The sequence below is a fragment of the Pongo pygmaeus genome, chromosome 9 (genome assembly GCF_028885625.2).
Source record: "Pongo pygmaeus isolate AG05252 chromosome 9, NHGRI_mPonPyg2-v2.0_pri, whole genome shotgun sequence".
In the NCBI taxonomy this organism is placed as follows: domain Eukaryota; kingdom Metazoa; phylum Chordata; class Mammalia; order Primates; family Hominidae; genus Pongo; species Pongo pygmaeus.
This window is the reverse complement of record NC_072382.2, coordinates 40,379,037-40,398,766: the sequence shown is the minus strand read 5'-3', so window position 1 is coordinate 40,398,766 and position 19,730 is coordinate 40,379,037. Positions and strand designations below refer to the sequence as shown.

At 37.4% G+C, this 19,730-nt stretch overlaps 1 protein-coding gene across 3 annotated transcripts in view; it reads left to right on the top strand.

Annotated features, from left to right (window-relative positions):
- Nucleotides 1–1,322: 1,322 nt before the first annotated feature.
- Nucleotides 1,323–19,730, top strand: part of BBOX1 (gamma-butyrobetaine hydroxylase 1) — a 95,747-nt gene continuing 77,339 nt past the window's right edge. The window contains exons 1-3 of one of the 3 annotated variants that reach the window (XM_054440335.2): nt 1,323–1,586; nt 15,730–15,983; nt 17,735–17,849. In XM_054440335.2, coding sequence (XP_054296310.2) covers nt 15,765–15,983; nt 17,735–17,849 — 334 coding nt within the window. In that variant the 5' untranslated portion in view covers nt 1,323–1,586; nt 15,730–15,764. Of the gene's footprint in view, nt 1,587–15,726; nt 15,984–17,734; nt 17,850–19,730 lie in introns of all 3 variants that reach the window. The other 2 variants (XM_054440336.2, XM_063671044.1) reach the window with 2 other exon arrangements.

The window sequence follows — 19,730 nt, the reverse complement described above, 5'->3', positions numbered from 1 at the left end:
GTAAAGGAAAAATTAATTGTGTGTATTTCTGTGATGTCATGAATTATTAAAATATAATCATCTGATTGCTTTTGGTGTACTTATAACTTCAGTTACCGTGGGTTTAAGATGCTGGTCACATTTATGACGGCACCCACATATACACACCCTCCTCTCATACATGGAAAACAAAACCTGCTGTTGTTTTCACTGGCCAGTGGGTGTCAGTAATTTGACCTGGAGACTTGGGAGAAGAAAGGAGGAAAGTGGAAAAGAGGTTCCTTTCTTCAGATGCAGGGAAACAGTTTAAATTTTATTGTTAAAGGATCTGACAAAGCATCGTTTAGGGAGGGGATGCTGACATTCTGAAAGGGGAGATTTCCCATAAAGGAGGCCACCAGACAGTTGGGCTGCATTTTCTCTCTCTGTGGCTACCTCTTGTTCTTTTTTGACTGAGTCTCACTCACAGCCCTGTGAATCCTTCAGGCAAGAAGCAACAGGTTGCAGGCTGCTTCTGCATCTGCCTAGGAAGGGGGTGTTAGGTGGGAGGAGGGCAGAGGACTCATGCATCTCTCTCCTGGACCTTAGTTTCCACCTGCAGACTTTCTTTTAATGTAATCTAGACTCTGTTAGGACCTAGGACCTGAGACCAGTCCAACAAGATCTCCCCCTGCACTGGGCACTCTCCAAGCGTATGCCTGGCAGTCAGGCTCTGAATCCTGGCATGCTGCCTATTCTGGCCTTTCCCTTTTGTTGCCTTAAGGGCTGTGTGTTGTGAATCAAATCACTGGGCAACCAAGTACCTTCAAAAAAAGCCCCAAGCTCTCTGGAAACTACTTCGTATTCCAGCCAAAATTGCAGAGAAAGGAGGGCATCAAGCTTAGGGGACCAATCCCTGTCTTTCTACAAGTCCCTGATAACTACTCAAGCTCCCTTTAAAGAGGCTCATATTGGAATACTCTGTTGACAAGTAGATACCACTTCACCTCTGCTAGGGTGAGCGCTGGTAGCTCCTCCCTGTTAAATGCACATCTCAATGCCTCTGCCCTAAGTGAGTTGTGCAATAAATGAGCTGTCACTCTGAACAGGTGGGAAAGAAGTGAACTGCTTGTTCACTTGCTGCTGTTGCCACTGCTGGTACAGAAATAGAAGGTAAGACAGGTGAGAACTGCTTTTCCTTCTATCAAGAAAGATTCCAAACTGAGGCAATGCTTTGCATTGAGTCCTGGGGTTTTGTGGTTTTGGGAACCAACAGTAGTCAAAGTATTTTCTCTTGCTAACTGCTTCCCCTCTAGGCCATAAAAGCTCTTTTCTTTCTTTTTTTTTTTTTTTTTTAAAAAAAGCACAAAAAAACAAAGACAAGAAAACCTCCAAGTTCCCTTCAGTAGTTGCTACACCTTCAGATTGAGACATCCTTCCTCATTTACAAACCTCAGCCGTGTCTGGGGGCAGGGCCACAGTGAAACTGCCAGGAGCAAAAAGGCTTCCAAGAAAAAGTACCACATCAGATTGGAAACTGGGGACAGATCATTCCTGGGATGTGACAGGCACCAGAAGGCTCCTTCTCCAAAGGATCTAAGGACCAAAGCTGACAGTTTCTTTACTTGGTAAGTTTTGGGTGGTTTGCTGTGTAAAGCATATCTGAGAACAGGTATGATTGAGCTCAACTTCCTTTTCTCCTTATTGCAAGGGTTTGTGAATTCAAGTCTGTGGACTGAGGTGGTGGGGAGCATCCAATTAGAACTCCATTCACACGTAGCTCACAGTCATGTGGGCTGTGCTGGGGATGGTCCATCAAGCATTTAGAATAGGCTTGGTTTTGGAATGCAGTGGATCTGATTGCTTCTTGGCAGCTTCTCTTTCCCAATTATGTTTGGCTTAGTCTGATAGTCAAATTACTTTACAATCTAAGCTGATCCAGAAAGTATACAGAGGAGACAGAGAACGCTGTCTAAAAAGAGACTGGGGATGGGGCAAGGAGGATTCTGGTTGGATTTTCAAAATGTTCCCTGAATAATCCACAACCCATCCCAAAGAATGGTGACTGCATATGATACCCTGGCTCTTTGTTAAGCTCAAAAAGCTGACTATAACATGCCTCTTTAAAATGCCGGCCAATTAAAGCCACTGTGCACATCTTCAATTGTTTTGTTCCCTTAATGAAGCTCAAGAAGGTATATTACAGGTACGGATTTGATTAAAAACATAAGGTTTCTCATAATGAATATATGTTCTGGTTCAAATAATTTAGAAATTTTCCTAAAATCTAAACCCAGTCCTTTGCATTACATCAGAAAACAAAGCCTTGATAATTTGAGTTCCAATCTGAAAATGGTGATTCCACTAAAGTGAAGCTAAAGTTTTCCTTTGTATAATTTACAAATGAAGTGTTTGCATGAAATTTAATGCCTTAAGCAAGACAGGCAGAATTGTGAACCTCTTTTAGAGAATGGACTGGTTTTTCTAATGGCATTATTTTTGTTGTTATTGTTGCTGAGATAGGGTCTTGCTCTGTCATCCAGGCTGGAATGCAGTGATGCAATCACAGCTCAGTGTAACCTCAAACTCTTGGGTTCAAGCGATCCTCCTGTCTTAACCTCCCAAGTAACTCAGAGTACGTGTATGCACCACCATGCCTGCCTAATTTTCTTTTGTAGATGTGGGGGTCTCACTATGTTGTCCAGGCTGGTCTCAAATTTCTGGCCTCCAACAATCCTTCTGCTCCGGCCTCCAAAAGTACTGGGATTACAGGCCACTGTACCTGGCTTCTAATTGCTTTATAGAATTCATTATTCACATGAGAATATATTTACAAATTGTTAAGTATCTCAGCCACTTATTAAACCAAGTTAAAAAATAGTAATAATAACCATTTTACAATTTTAAAAAGATTTCAAGTTGAAGAACCTTAGGTAGCAGATATCTTGAGTAGAGTATGTATGTATTCAAATGATGTCAAAGTGCAGGCACTACAAATATTGTCTGGTCAACCTCCACCTTACCAAGTAAAAATTAATTGATTTTATTATTTAAAAGTTAAAATATAAAATAATAACAATGTTGTTAAGCCTTCATGGTGTAATGTCTAGAAAACTTCTTGCCCTTTCTCTCCAAAGCTGAAATGTCAGATGATGAGGTTAATTAACACACAACAATCTTGAGATTTAGCTACTAATTTTTTTTCTTTTTTTTTTTGAGACGGAGTCTTGCTCTGTCACCCAGGCTGGAGTGCAGTGGCACGATCTCGGCTCACTGCAAGCTCCGTCTCCCGGGTTCACGCCATTCTCCTGCCTCAGCCTCCTGAGTAGCTGGGACTACAGGCGCCCGCCACCACGCCCGGCTAATTTTTTGTATTTTTAGTAGAGACGAGGTTTCACCGTGTTAGCCAAGGTGGTCTTGATCTCCTGACCTCATGATCCGCCCACGTCAGCCTCCCAAAGTGCTGGGATTACAGGCATGAGCCACCGCGCCCTGTCCTAATTTTTTTTAAGTTATACTTTAAGTGCTGGGGTACATGTGCAGAATGTGCAGGTTTAGGGTACACGTGCAGAATGTGCAGGTATACACGTGCCATGGTGGTTTGCTGCACCTATCAACCCGTCATCTACATTGAATACCCCTTATTTCTTTCTCTTGACTAATTACCCTAGCATTTCTCCTAATGCTATCCCTCCCCTAGCCCCCTACCCCCCGACAGGCCCTGGTGTGTGATGTTCCCCTCCCTGTGTCCATGTGTTCTCATTGTTCAAGTCCCACTTATGAGTGAGAACATGCGGTATTTGGTCTTCTGTTCTTGTGATAGTTTGCTGAGAATGATGGTTTCCAGCTTCATCCGTGTCCCTGCAAAGGACATGAACTCATCCTTTTTTATGGCTGCATAGTATTCCACGGTGTATATGTGCCACATTTTCCTTATCCAGTCTATCATTGATGAGCATTTGGGTTGGTTCCAAGTCTTTGCTATTGTGAACAGTGCTGTAATAAACATACATGTACATGTGCATGTGTCTTTATAGTAGAATGATTTATAATCCTTTGGGTGTATACCCAGTAATGGGATTGCTGGGTCAAATGGTATTCCTGGTTCTAGATCCTTGAGGAATTGCCACACTGTCTTCCACAATGTTTGAACTACTTTACATTCCCACCAACAGTGTAAAAGTGTTCCTATTTCTCCACATCCTCTCTAGCATCTGTTGTTTCCTGACTTTTTAATGATCACCATTCTACTGACATGAGATGGTATCTCATTGTGGTTTTGATTTGCATTTGTCTAATGACTAGAGTGATGATGAGCTTTTTTTCATGTTTGTTGGCTACATAAATGTCTTCTTTTGAGAAGTGTCTGTTCATATCTTTTGCCCATTTTTTGATGGGGTTGTTTTTTTTTTCTTGTAAATTTGTTGAAGTTCTTTGTAGATTCTGGATATTAGAACTTTGTCAGATGGATAGATTGCAAAAATTTTCTCCCATTCTGTAGATTGCCTATTCACTCTGATGATAGTTCTGCTGTGCAGAAGCTCCTTAGTTTAATTAGAGCCAGTTTGTCAATTTGGGCTTTTGTTGCCCTTGCTTTTGGTGTTTTAGTCATGAAGTCTTTGCCCATGCTTATGTCCTGAATGATATTGCCTAGGTTTTCTTCTAGGGTTTTGATGGTTTTAGGTCTTGTGTTTAAGTCTTTAATCCATCTTTAGTTAATTTTTGGATAAGGTGTAAGGAATGGATCCACTTTCAGCTTTCTACATATGGCTAGCCAGTTTTCCCAACACCATTTATTAAAAGGAAATCCTTTCCCCATTGCTTGCTTTTGTCAGGTTTATCAAAGATCAGATGGTTGTAGACGTATGGCATTATTTCTGAGGTCTCTGTTCTGTTCCATTGGTCTATCTGTTTTTGCACCAGTACCATGCTGTTTTGGTTACTGTAGCCTTGTAGTATAGTCTGAAGTCAGGTAACATGATGCCTCCAGCTTTGTCTTTTTGCTTAGGATTGTCTTGGCTATCTGGGCTCTTTTTTGGTTCCATATGAACTTTAAAGTAATTTTTTCCAACTCTGTGAAGAAAGTCAATGATAGCTTGGTGGGGATAGCATTGAATCTATAAATTACCTTGGGCAGTATGGCCATTTTCATGATATTGATTCTTCCTATCTATGAGCATGGAATGTTTTTCCGTTGTTTGTGTCCTCTCTTATTTCCTTGAGCAGTGGTTTGTAGTTCTCCTTGAAAAGGTCCTTCACATCCCTTCTAACTTGGATTCCTAGATATTTTATTCTCTTTGTAGCAATTGTGAATGGGAGTTCACTCATGATTTGGCTCTCTGTTTGTCTGTTATTGGTGTATAGGGATGCTTGTGATTTTTGCACATTGATTTTGTATCCCAAGACTTTGCTGAAGTTGCTTATCAGCTTAAGGAGATTTTGGGCTGAGACAATGGGGTTTTCTAAATGTACAATCATGTCATCTGCAAACAAAGACAATTTGACTTCTTTTCCTAATTGAATACCCTTTATTTCTTTCTCTTGACTGATCACCCTGGCCAGAACTTCCAATACTATGTTGAATAGTAGTTGTGTCAGAGGGCATCCTTGCCTTGTGCCAGTTTCCAAAGAGAATGCTTCCAGTTTTTGCCCATTCAGTATGATATTGGCTGTGGGTTTGTCATAAGTAGCTCTTATTATTTTGATATATATTCCCTCAATACCTAGTTTATTGAGAGTTTTTAGCATGAAGGGCTATTGAATTTTATCGAAGCATCATACTTCTTCTCCTGAGGAAGAGATGAAAATTAACAGATACTGACGTTTGCTAACATAGCTCTATGCTGGTCTTGTTTTCCATTTACTAAAAACACTCAAGAAATAACAGACTTTTATTCTGAGGGATAAGTAATTTAGTAGATAAATCAGCCTTCTCAGTACATATTAATCTACTACAATTTTAATTTTATGTATAATAACTATAAAGTTTCTGCATCTGCTTCCTGTGAATTCCCTCCAAAGCCTATGATTGAAATTAGTTGTAATTAATGTTTGAAGCACTTTTGCAATTTCTTCTATGAGAACTTGAAGAGTATCACTTAATACATATAAACTTAGCTGGCAAATCCAGGTTTGGGGCAACCTTTCTCACTAACCAGCAGTGTGAGCTGGGACAAATCACACCGAACATTTCTGAGCTTCCATTTTCCCTGCATGTCTGATGAAGGCCCTGTGACCCAACAATAGCACAGGCTGTTTCTTTCTGGCTCTAAAAGCTCTAGCTCTAAGTTACTTTTATTTCCAAGATCAATGCATAAAATAAATTTCAGAGCTACTTTCTTGATTTTCCAAACAGTGCTGAAGAATCAGGAGACAAATTTGAATTTGTAATATTAAGAAAAAGAAAAAAAAAGGAGAAAACCCAAACCCATCACTGAAGTAGAGTAATTTCAAAAACAAGCAATTTAGTTGTGCCCAACAGAAGTCCCAGACAAACTTCTATTACTTTGAAGAGAAAAATTATGGTAGGTGAATAAATTAGGAGGGAAACACACCACACACACACACACACACACACTACACACATGTATTAATATGAAGTAAAAGAAACCTATCCCATCAGATAAGAATATGCCAAAAATCCAAGGGCTGTTTTTCAGAACAGGTGAAACTACTGCTTCCCACCGAAACCAATCTGATATTTCATAAACTAAATTACAATTGTAAGAAGAAAAATAAGTGTAAAATAAGAATTTTTGTTTTACAGGTGTTCTTTAATTTGTCAAAGAAATCCCACTGATAAAAATTCATCCTATATAGCTAGGAGCATCTACATTTTTCTTTTCTTCAGAGAAACAGCGTAGCTTATCATCTAACTAAATTGTTATGGTGATTCAACTGAGCTCAATTCTAACAAGTCAAGTTGGTTAAATTACAAAAACAGATTTCAACAAATCATGTTAACTAACATACAAGCTATAATTTCCAGAAAGCATTTGCTTTTAAACACTGATGATCTGCGATGTTTTTTATTTTTTTTTAATTTTCATCACATTTGCCCCAGTAGACCTTTAAATAATCCAGAAAAAGTTAACGTGGGAACTTATTTTCCCATTTTGCCCTGCTTTTGTTTTGATTACCTTTCACGTTTATCATAAATTTAAGAAAGGGATTGTGAAGAGAAGGAATGACCCACCAAGTTTCTACAGAGATACATAAGTAATTTAACATCAGCAACACCCAAGTCTTTCCAGTTCTTCCACATTCTCCCATGTGCCTTGGGCACCCTCCAATCAGACACTATCCTGACATCACCTCTCTTGGAACACCTTCCTCAGGACATCCATTTGGCAAAATGGGTTGGAGAGAATAGTCTCAGGTTCCCCCAATGATTGGAAATGTGCTTCTCCCACTCTCATTCAAACCTAGGTAGAAGAAGAAAAAGAAAAAAACAGATGGAAAGCTCAAAACAGCAGTCTGAAATGTAATTAATGTTTCTTGACACAGATGTCTATAGAAGTGATCACTTCAATAGTTGGTGTGACATGGGCACACCACCATCTTTAAGCAGAGGAACCATGTTCCTCATGGTAGAAAATGCACCCCTGGACTGGGTATTCATTAAGTATTGTTTCACATTTCAAGTTATATAAAAATACTTTCAGCCAAAAAATTTTCAAACACATGAATGAATATATTTTTTAAAATGTATTGAGTTTAATATATATATCAGCACACAAAGAACTTCATAAAAATAAATAAGAATAATTCTTTAAATGGTCTTATTCCTACAAGAACCTAAGATAAATCATCTGTATGCTAGTATTTCCTAGCCTCTTTCTACTTCTGTTTTTTGGGGTAATTACAGTAGATTTTTTCTTTGGCTTGAAATGAGGATTCAATGAGTTATTATATATAAACAACTTCAAACAGTGAGTGGCATAAAGAAAGCATTCAATAAATGTAAACTATTATTACTTTTACTACTACTGCTACTTCTACTACTATTACTACTATTGTAATCTTACTGTCCATACAATTAAAACTAATAATCTTTTTTCACTTTATGTTGTTATTTTTCCTGTTTTATTGAGGTAAATTGACAAATAAAAGTTGTAAACATAATGGTCAATGTGATGATTATCTATACATTGTGAAATAATTACCACAATCAAACTAATTAATATATCCATAACTTTCCATAGTTATCATTGTATGTTGGGGGGGGGTGAGAACACTTGAGATCTACTCTTTCAGCAAATTTCGAATACATAAGACAGTATTATTAACTATAGTCACTACGTTGTACATTAGATCTCCAGAATTTATTTATCCTGAATAAGTAGTATGCTTTGACCAACATATCCCCATTTCTCCCAACTCTCAGGCCCTGGCACCCACTGTTCTACTCATGACTTCTATGAGTTTGGCATTTTTAGATTCCATGTATAAGTGAGATCATATTGCATTTGTCTTTCTGTGCCTGACTTATTTCACTTAGCATAATGCCCTTCAGGTTGATCTGTGTTATCAAAAATGACAGAATTTTCCTTCTTTTTTAAGGCTGAATAATATTCAGGTGTGTGTGTGTAGACAGATGATATAGATAGATGATAGATAGATAGATAGATAGATAGATAGATAGATAGATAGATAGATAATAGATAGATATCGGTTTGATATATACCACATTTTTAATCCACTCATTTATCAATGGACAATTAGTTGATTCCATATTTTGGCTGTTCTGAATAATGCTGCTATGAACATGAGAATGCAAATATCTCATTGACATACTGATTTCATTTCCTTAGCCTAGGTGGCCAGTAATGATACTGCTGGAATGGTAGTTCTATATGTTATTTGGGGGGGGAGCTTCTGTACTGTTTTCTATAATGACTAAAATAATTTACATTCCCACTAACGGCATACAAGGGTTTTCTTTTCTCCATATTCTCACCAAGACGTATCTTTTGTCTTTTTGACAACAGTCATTCTAACAGGTGTGAGATGATATCTCATGAGGTGGTTTTGGTTTATATTTACCTGATGATAATTGATAGCATTTTTATATACCTGCTGGCCATTTATATGTCTTCTTTAGAGAAATGTCTATTCTATTTCCTTGCCTATTTTTTAAATTTTTAATTTTTTTATTGTTTTAGAGGTAGGGTCTTTCTATGTTGGCCAGGTTGGCCTCAAACTCCTGAGTTCAAGCAATCCTCCTACCTCAGCCCCTCGAATAACTGGGATTACAGGCATGTGCCACTGCACCCAGCTGCCCATTTTTTAATTGAGTAGTTTGTTTTATTTCTATTGAGTTGTTTGAATTCCTTACATATTTTGGAGATTAACTCCTTATCAGATGTATGGGCCTTGCTGTGGCTTACAGAAGAGTCAGCATGGCTCCATTTGAAAGTGATTTTAGCATACAGAATGATATAGGATGATTGCTTCACTTACTTGATTAAAATAAGTAAAAACATAGATGGTCCTCAGATATATGGTTTACAAATATTTTCTCTCATTTTTTAGCCTGTCTCCTCACTCTCTTTATTATTTCCTTTGCTGTGCAGGGATTTAATTCAATACCATCTCATTTGTTTATTTTTGCTTTTGTTGCCTGTTCATTTGGGTTCATATCCAAAAAAATCCATGCCCAGACAAATGTCATGGAGTTTTCCCATATGTTTTCTTCTAGTAGTTTTAGAGTTTCAGATTTTATGTTTAAGTCTGTAATCCATTTTGAGTTGATTTTTATGTATGATGTGAGATGAGGGTCCAATTTTATACTTCTTCATCTGGATATTTAGTAACACTCCACCATTTGTTGAAGAGACTTTCTTTTCCCCATTTAGTGTTCTTGGGATCTTTGTCAAAGATTAATTGACCTTAAATGCACAAATTTATTTGTAGGCTGACTATCACTTTCTATTGATTTATATGTATTTTTATTCCAATACCATGCTGTTTTGATTATTATAGTTTTGTATGATATTTTGGGATCCGATAATGTGATAGTTCCAACTCTGTTTTTCCTTCTCAAGACTGCTTTGGCCACTCAGATTTGTTGTGGCTTCATACATATTTTAGAGTGTCTTTTAAAATTTATTTGATAAATGTCATTGGAGTTTTGATAGTAATTGCACTGAATCTGTAGATGACTTTGGTAGTATGGACATTTTACCAATATTAATCATTCAAATCCAAGAACACAGAGTATTGTTCCATTTATTTGTGTCTCATTTAATTTTTTTTGTCATCGTCTTATAGCTTTCAGTGTATAGATCTTTTACTCCTTGGTTAAATGTAATCCTAAGTATTTTCAGTGATCCTGGAAATTGAATTGTTTTATTGATATCTTTTTCAGAATGTTAGTTGTTATTATACATAAATGCTACGAATATTTGTATGTTGATTTTGCATTCTGCAACTTTACTAAATTTATTAGTTCTAAAAGTTTTTTCTGCAGTCTTTAGGGTTTTCTGTGTATAAGATCATGTCATCAGAAAACAAGGACAATTTTAGTTCTTCCTTTCAGATTTGGACGCCTTTCATTTCATCTTCTTGCCTAATTGTTCGGGCTAGGACTTCCAGTACTATGTTATTAGAAGTGGTTAGAGTGGGCATTCTTGTCTTGTTCCCAATCTTAGAGGAAAAGGTTTCAACTTTTCATCAGTGAATATGATGTTAGCTGTGGGCTTGGCACAGATGGCATTTATTATGTTGAGATACATTCCCTCTATACATATTTGTTGATAATTATTATCATAAAAGGATGTTGAATTTTATCAAATGCCACTTCTGCATCTATTGAAATGACCATCTAATTTTTATCCTGAATTCTGCTAATGTGTTGTCGTATTTACTGATTTGTGTGTGTCAAACCATCTTTGCATCCCAGAGATAAATCTCACTTGATCATACTATATGATCCTTTTAATGTGCTATTGAATTCATTTTGCTAGTATTTTGTTAAAGATTTTGCATCTATGTTTACCAGGAATATTGGTCTGTAATATTCTATTATTTCAGTATTCTAGTCTGCCTTTGGTTTGAGGGTAGTGCTGGCCTCATAAAATGAGTTTGGAAGTATTCCCTCTCTGTCCATTTTTGGGGAAAATTTGAGTAGAATTTGTGTTAATTCTTCTTTAATATTTGGTGGAATTCACTGGTGAAGCCATCAGGTCCTGGAGTTTCCATGGTTGGAAGGTTTTTGATTACCGACTTAATCTTCATACTTATTATTCTGTTCAGATTTTCTATTCATGATTCAGTCCTGGTGGGTTGTACATTTCTAGGAATGAATTCATTTCTTCTAGATTATTCAATTATTGGCATATAACTGTTCATAGTAGTCTCTTATGAGCTTTTGTATTTCTGTGGTATCAGCTGTAATTTAGTCTCCTCTTTCATTTCTGATTTTGAGTCTTCTCTCTTTGTTTCTTAGGTTAGCTAATGGTTTGTCAATTCTACCTTTCAAAAAAGTTTCAGTTTAATTTTTTTCTTGTCTCTATTTCATTTATTTCTGCTCTAATCTTTATTATTTCCTTCCTTCTGATAACTTAGGGATTACTGTGTTCTTCTTTTTCCTAGTTCCTTGAAGTGTAAAGCTAGATTGTTTATTTAAGATTTTTTTTTATTTTTTATGAAGGCATTTATCACTATTAACTTCCTTCTTCAAACTACTTTTACTGCATCTCAAAAGTTTGTTATGATGTGTGCTATTTTTATTTGTCTCAAGATATTTTTAATTTCTCTTTTTATTTTTTTCCTTGACCCATTAGTTGTTCAGGAGTTTGTTGTTTAATTTTCACATATTTGTGAAAACTGAAAATTCACAGAAGTTTTTCAGTTTTTCCCCTGGTATTGATTTGATGACAAAGTCATTATCTTTCATAAAATGATATTTCATACAATAGCAAAGAGAATAATAAAACTTTTTGTGAGAACATAAACTGCAGGCAATTTAAAGAAAATCTTTGGAACATTGCTTACATATGTCCTCCCATATATGCTTTTACTCCCACAGTTCTCATTTCTTCTAGACTACATTTTTACAACTGCTCCATACAATGTATCTGATTCTAACCCTTTAACCTTCTTTCAATATACCATACACACTGTCATCACCTTCATTGTCAAATCTGCTACCTGAAAAAATATTTAAAAAGTCCCATTCATAACAGAATGAAACCCAAACTCCTTATCTTGCTATGCATGGTGCTTCATGATCTGGTATCAACATGCCTTTTAATCTCTCTCAACCACCATTTCCCCTCATAGCCTTTTGCTCCAGCCAAACAACATGTTTTCTACTGCTCAAACACTGTACTTTCATATCTTTGTAGTTGGCTCAGCCTGCACCCTAAATGTGGAATGACCTTTCACAAATCTTCTTAAATCCAACTTATCTGTACCCAGATGAGCTAGCAAATAAAGGTTTAAATAAGTAAAGAATTTAGTTTTTATCATGTAAAAAAGAGGTCCAGACATGACCATCTATTGCTGGTAAAGTGTTTTCACAGAACCCTGGGGAACTCTGACTTCTTTTAGATTTTATACTTCCGCTTCTTGCCTCGTGGTTGCCAAATTACTGCTTCACCCCCAATACTACACTCACATTCCAGAAAGGAAGTGGAAAAAAATAGGGAAAACAGCATATGGCAGCCAAGTCTTATCACCTTTTTTAAAATTTCCCTACACAGCAACTTCCAAATATATTTCATTGGGCATATTATATCATAACTAATCTTAGCTATAAAGAAAGCTGACAAAATATTTACTAGTCAAAAAATGTTGTACTAGTAAGGAAGGAAAACAAGGTGAAACCGACATGCATTCAGCAATGTTGGCCTTAATATTTGTTTATTTTCATAATTATCTTCTCCTGGTCGTCTGGAACTTCAAAGTCATCTTTGTACCTTCTAGTGCAGCATGCACAAAGAAGATACTTATTATATATTTGAGTAAGTTTAACTTTATAAATGACAAGGGAAAGAGAACCATTTTTTGCATTTAAGTATGATTGTATTCCATCGTAATGAAAGCATAAACTTAGACAACTTGATCAAGAGTAAGAAAACTACTGCCTGGGGGCAAAATGTGGCCTACATTGTTTTTGTGCACACCATGAACTAAGAATAGTTGATACATTCTTATAGGGTTTTAAAAAATAAAAACAGGAATATGTAGCAGGGACTGTATATAAACTGCAAAGCCTAAAAGATATGCCACTTGGCATTTTACAGAACATATTTGCCATCCCTTGACACAGGTTAAAATGTACTACATTTCTTTTTTTTAGTGTTATTTGAGGATCTAGTTGTATTATTCCAGGGTCATTGGAGCCATCTTTGTCTTTTGAAACAAGGTATGTGAGAAAACTTGCCAGCCAACCCTTTGTCTTGTCAGGAAATTCAAATGCCCTACCCATTCCACAGAGAAATTGATGTTAGGACTTCCATAATGCTCCTCACTCAGACTTATGAGCTAAATTTCCAGGTTTGAAAGTACACTATAATTTTTGATTATTTTTAAGTAATAGTGTTCTCCTATCACTATACAAGTTTAAAGAATCACTATACAAGTTTAAAGAAAAAAAAAAAAAAGTTCCAAAGCAGAAATAAGCATGAGAGCCAATTAATTGCATTTCACCCATGCAATTATTGGATAACTCTATATGTGAGGCTAAAGGGACAAAGCAATATTTTTCCTATTGACTCTGCTCCATAACTCGACTAAATTATCCAAGCCAATGATTTGAGGAAGCATATGTGAAACCACCTAGAAGTATTTTACTTCCATGTTGTGTAAGGTATATTTTAAGTTATCTTAATGTTGCATAAAGTCTTCCCATAATCTCAAGAAGGACAGGGAGCAATTTTATCTTACTTGTCACTAAATCTCCCACTGCCTATTGCAGTGCCTGGAAGGGATTTTATAAGCTGTGTGTGTGTCTGTGTGTGTGCGCGCGCACATGTGTGCACGCATTCCTACTTCCCCTTCATCTCAAGGCAATGAAGTCTTGTTTCCATTGTCATATGTCACCTTCTGTTAATGATGAGCAGATCATTACATGGACGAAGTTAAGGAGCTCTACTTCTCGCATATAAATTCTACTTTTCCTATGTAAGTTCTACTTCATCCATGTAAGTTTAGAGTGCTGGAGAATAACATATGAAGAAAGTAAAATGTAGAACATTGGCATGGTTTCTGAAGGCCAAATATATAGTCACTAATGGAATCAGGATCAACACAGGTGCTCAAGCATAATACCGTGGTGTCTCTGTTTCACTAAATTTCCTCTCCTGTAAATAGTCCATGTCCTTAAATTTGCTGGATTTTTTAATAAAAAGTAAGTCATGTAATTCCAAGTAATGTGAAGGTATACACAAGTACTCCAAAAAGGTTCAGAATAAAGTAACTAAAGTAACAAGGCACACTCTACTGATATGTATTAAAACAAAAAATCTCAACAAACCAAGCAAGTTTCTTGAAGAACCTAAGGACTTCTATATTTCATTAAGAAAATGTATTGTAAAGGTAAAAAAGCAAATGATAGAACAGAAACAGCGCAATATTCTGAATTGCAGAAACGTGCAATATTCTGAATTACAGTGGTCTTTAACTAAATAATAAGCATTAATATTCTCTTCATAAAAACAAGTTTACTAGTTCAACCCTTGTGGAAGTCAGTGTGGCGATTCCTCAGGGATCTAGAACTAGAAATTCCATTCGACCCAGCCATCCCATTACTGGGTATATACCCAAAGGACTATAAATCATGCTGCTATAAAGACACATGCACACGTATGTTTATTGCCGCATTATTCACAATAGCAAAGACTTGGAACCAACCCAAATGTCCAACAATGATAGACTGGATTAAGAAAATGTGGCACATATACACCATGGAATACTATGCAGCCATAAAAAATGATGAGTTCACGTCCTTTGTAGGGACATGGATGAAACTGGAAATCATCATTCTCAGTAAACTATCGCAAGAACAAAAAACCAAACACCGCATATTCTCACTCATAGGTGGGAATTGAACAATGAGAACACATGGACACAGGAAGGGGAACATCACACTTCGGGGACTGTTGTGGGGTGGGGGGAGGGGGGAGGGATAGCATTGGGAGATATACCTAATGCTAGATGACAAGTTGGTGGGTGCAGCGCACCAGCATGGCACATGTATACATATGTAACTTACCTGCACATTGCGCACATGTACCATAAAACCTAAAGTATAATAATGATAATAATAATAATAATAATAAAAGAAAAAAAAAAAAAAACAAGTTTACTAATTTAGTATCATAAAAACATTTTTTTTCAAAAGCCATGTCCAAATGGGCACCAGTTAAAATAGGACAGGGATGATTGTTACACTTTCAATTTGTGGAACATTTTTCTTCCTTAAACATTCCAGAGCTTTTATGCAAACATAATTATTAAAGTGCATACGTCATTGGTTCTGAACTTAATATCTGAATTTTCTGTGAGAAAAACAAGGAATTCTTTTCATTTGGATCCTGACTCAGCACTTATATCCCATTTACTTTTAGTCACTGTGTTTCTGCTTACAGTATGTGAAATACTCTCACCAGAACAAAGGTCCCAGCGTCAATAAGTCAAACCACAGCCTCTGACAGCTGAGTGAATAGCAGAGGCCAGAGTCCACTTGAAGTGTTCACACTCTCAGAGGCCAAGTTTAGATCTTATCTGCCTGAGATTCCTTTTAACACTGATTTGTCATAGCAGGTAGTTGACAGCATCTACTCCTGAAGACCGGAAACATGGCTTGTACCATCCAAAAGGCAGAAGCACTTGACGGGGCTCGTTTGATGCAGATCCTCTGGTATGATGAGGAAGAGTCTCTCTACCCAGCTGTATGGTTGAGAGACAACTGCCCGTGCTCTGATTGCTACCTGGATTCTGCAAAAGCACGGAAACTTCTAGTGGAAGCTCTTGATGTGAACATTGGAATTAAAGGCTTGACATTTGACAGAAAAAAGGTACTTATCTCTAAATTATGTCTCCCTTCTTTCTCAAGTTCAATAATGGGGCTAGTCAACAATAATTTAGATAACTTTTTTATTTGGTCACACACATATAACCGCATATAGACCCACGTTTGTATAGTACTTGGTGCAAATTAAGTATACTCAGTAAATGGAAGCTTCAGCTATTATTATTACTATTATCATTACTACTACTATTTTTAATAAAATTTGCAGTGTTACTTGTCACTCTTTCAATGAGTGGCAGCCTTAAAAACACAAACTGTCTACAATAAAAGCAATGCTTCTGAGCCTCAGTTTATTCCTTTGTAAAATACGAATACTAAAAGAACTTGCTCATAGAAATGTGAGGATTCACTGGGATAATATGGATAAAAATGCTTAACAGTGCCTGGCATACAGTGAACACTAAAAAAAAATGGCATTGACTAATGTCTTTTAGTCAAATTAGTATGTAGAGATACAAGTCTTGTTCTGGGATTCCCAAAAGCACAGCTCTCAAAACTACAAACCAGAGGCAACCACCATTCCATGTTTCTCTCTTTCAAATTTACTAGGATTCTTATACGCTCTTGTCCACATCCCAACTTGAGGACTTTACTCATAGATTTCACTGCTTGCTAGCTAGATAGAAATATTGTTTACTCTTACATTTCTCACCTGAAAAAAATGAGAATAATAGTAGTACCTTCCCCCAGAGTTGTAAAGATTAAATGTGTTATGTCTATAGTACTTGTTATAAATACTCAAAATAGTATTATTTTTATTATTGCTGTTGTCCTCCTTATCATCACTACTATTACTTTCTTTTATTTATTTATTTTTTTTGAGATGGAATCTTGCTCTGTTGCCCAGGCTGGAATGCAGTGGGGCGATCTCAGCGCACTGCAACCTCCGCCTCCCGGGTTCAAGCAATTCTCCTGCCTCAGCCTCCCAAGTAGCTGGGATTACAGGTATTGGTCACCATGCCCGGCTAATTTTTGTATTTTTAGTAAAGATGGGGTTTCACTATGTTAACCAGGCTGGTGTCAAACTCCTGACCTTGTGATCTGCCCGCCTTGGCCTCCCAAAGTGCTGGGATTACAGGCATGAGCCACCACACCCAGCCGCATCATTACTATTTCTAATACTCTTGGCAGGAATCTTAATCGATAACTAGCTTCAGTTATCACAGAAAGTTTGGGGATCCCAGGTTTAGAGGATGTAGGTCAAGAACTGTAGATCTATCCATGCTCTATTTCTTGAGTGCTATTTAAGGGCCTCAGACCTCAGATGTATTACTTTGGCTTCCTTGTTTTCCAAAAGCATACGCTTAATCTCTATCTTAAAAATTAAGCTGGCCAGGCATGGTGGCTCGCGCCTGTAATCCCAGCACTTTGGGAGGCCAAGGCGGGCGGATCACAAGGTCAGGAGATCGAGACTGTCTTAGCCAACATGGTGAAACCCTGTCTCTACTAAGACACAAAAAATTAGCCAGGCGTGGTGTCGCATGCCTGTAATCCCAGCTACTTGGGAGGCTGAGGCAGGGGAATCGCTTGAACCTGGGAGGCAGAGGTTGCAGTGAGCTGAGATTGCACCACTGCACTCCAGCCTGGCAACAGAGGAAGACTCCGTCTAAAAAAAAAAAAAATTAAGCAAAGCATAATTGGATTCCCCGATTATCTTAAACAGCTTTCAAAAACAGAGCAATAGTGGAGAAGGGAAATAAAATCCACATAGGTGAAATTTGCTTTTTGTGTTATAAGGTGTACATCACATGGCCCGATGAGCATTACAGTGAATTCCAGGCTGACTGGCTGAAGAAAAGATGCTTTTCCAAGCAGGCCAGAGCAAAGCTCCAAAGAGAATTGTTTTTTCCAGGTAACTTTGCCAAAGTCTTCAATGCCTTTTTAAACCTTTACAGTAAAGGATTTTTATTAAGAAATTTGCTCACAGAAAATTCAAACTTTTGTGCTTTGATTAAAATATGTGACATGTAAATTATGCGGCGTGTTTAAAGTTTTACCAACAAAGATCATTTGGGTAGAGATGAAAAGGAGTATAGAGTAATTCTAGACATTCTATAAAGAAACAAAATAAGTCCAGCAAACTTGTGTCTTTGTCATCTAAAGCAAAACCTGGCACAGCATACTGCAAACACTCCGTAAGTGTTCACTACAAAGAACCAGGATGAACTAGAGGCAGACTGGCCCTTTATAACAATTTTTTCTAAGGCCAGAACAACACAAATCAACAAAGCAAGAATTCCTAACCTGGTATTCATAGATGGAATTATGGGATTGATGAACCCATGAAACGGTATGCATAGCACTGCATATGCCTGTGAGTGTGGGACAATTTGTCTGTGTGTGTGCATGTACCCACACATGCATGCAAAGCCACGTTTGTCTAGGAAGAATTTGTATAGGTTTCAAGGGGATCCATGAACAGCAATGTTCAGAAAAACTGCAAGGGTGGATTCAGTGGATAAAGAGGACTTTATTGCTGAGCAAAGAAGCAAAATAAATACTTAAAACAGGTAGAAATATTTTTAAATATAAATTTTAGGAGATACACAGTAATAGAACTCAAGCAGAGGAACTGGTAAGGAGTAACGGCTGTTTACAATTCATTCCCTGACTATTTTGAAGATTTATTACATGAAACTATGTGAATCAAAGACAGTCTGAAAAACAGTTCTTGCAAGATCTGGTCATTTAAAAGTGTGTAGCACTCCCCTCTCTTTTGCTCCTGCTTTCCTCATGTGACCTGCCTGCTCCCCCTTCACCTTCCATCATGACTGTGAGTTCCTGAAGCCTCTCCAGAAGTTGAGCAGATGTCAATGCCATGCTTCCTGTATAGCCTGCAAAACCATGAGCCAATTTAACTTCTTTTCTTTATAAATTACCCAGTCTCAGGTATTTCCTTATAGTGATGCAAGAACAAACTAATACAGAAAATTGGTCCTGAGAAGTGGGTCATTGCTATAAAGATACCTAAAATTTAGAAGTAGCTTTGGAACTGGGTAACATGCAAATGTTGGAAGAGTTTGGAGAGCTCAGAAGAAGACAGGGTAAGTTTGGAACTTTGTAGAGACTAGTTAGATGGCTGTGACCAAAATGCTGATGGTGATATGGACAGTGAATGCCTGGTTGACGAGGTATCAGATGGAAATGAGGATCTTATTGGGAACTGAAGCAAAGGTCACATATGCTATGCCTTAGCAAAAGAGCTTGGCTGGATTGTGTCCATGCCCTAGGGATATGTGGAAGTTTGAAATTGAGAGTGATGACCTGGGGTATCTGGTGAAATAAATTTCTAAGCAGCAAAGTAAATGTTTAAGAAGTAACATGACTGCTTCTAACAGCCTATGATCAGATACGGGAGCAAACAAATAAGTTGGAACTTTAATATTTAAAAGGAAAGCAGAGTGTAAAATTTGAAAATTTTTAACCTATTCATGTCTAGGCAGAGAAAGAGAAAGCTTTTTTGGGAGAGGAAGTCAAGCAGACGGTAGATCAACCATTTATTAGAGATATTTGTATATAAGAAGAAGCCAGTGCTAATAGCCAAGACAACAAGAAAAAGCCTTCGAAGGCATTTCATAGACCTGCACAGCAGCCTCTCCCATCACAGACCCAGAGGCCTAGGAAGGAAGAATGCTTTCCTGGGCCAAGGACTCCACTGCCCTGTGTGTAGCCTCGGGAGGCAGCTCCCACATCCCAGCTGCTCTGGCTCCAGCCTCGGCTCCAAGGGGCCCAG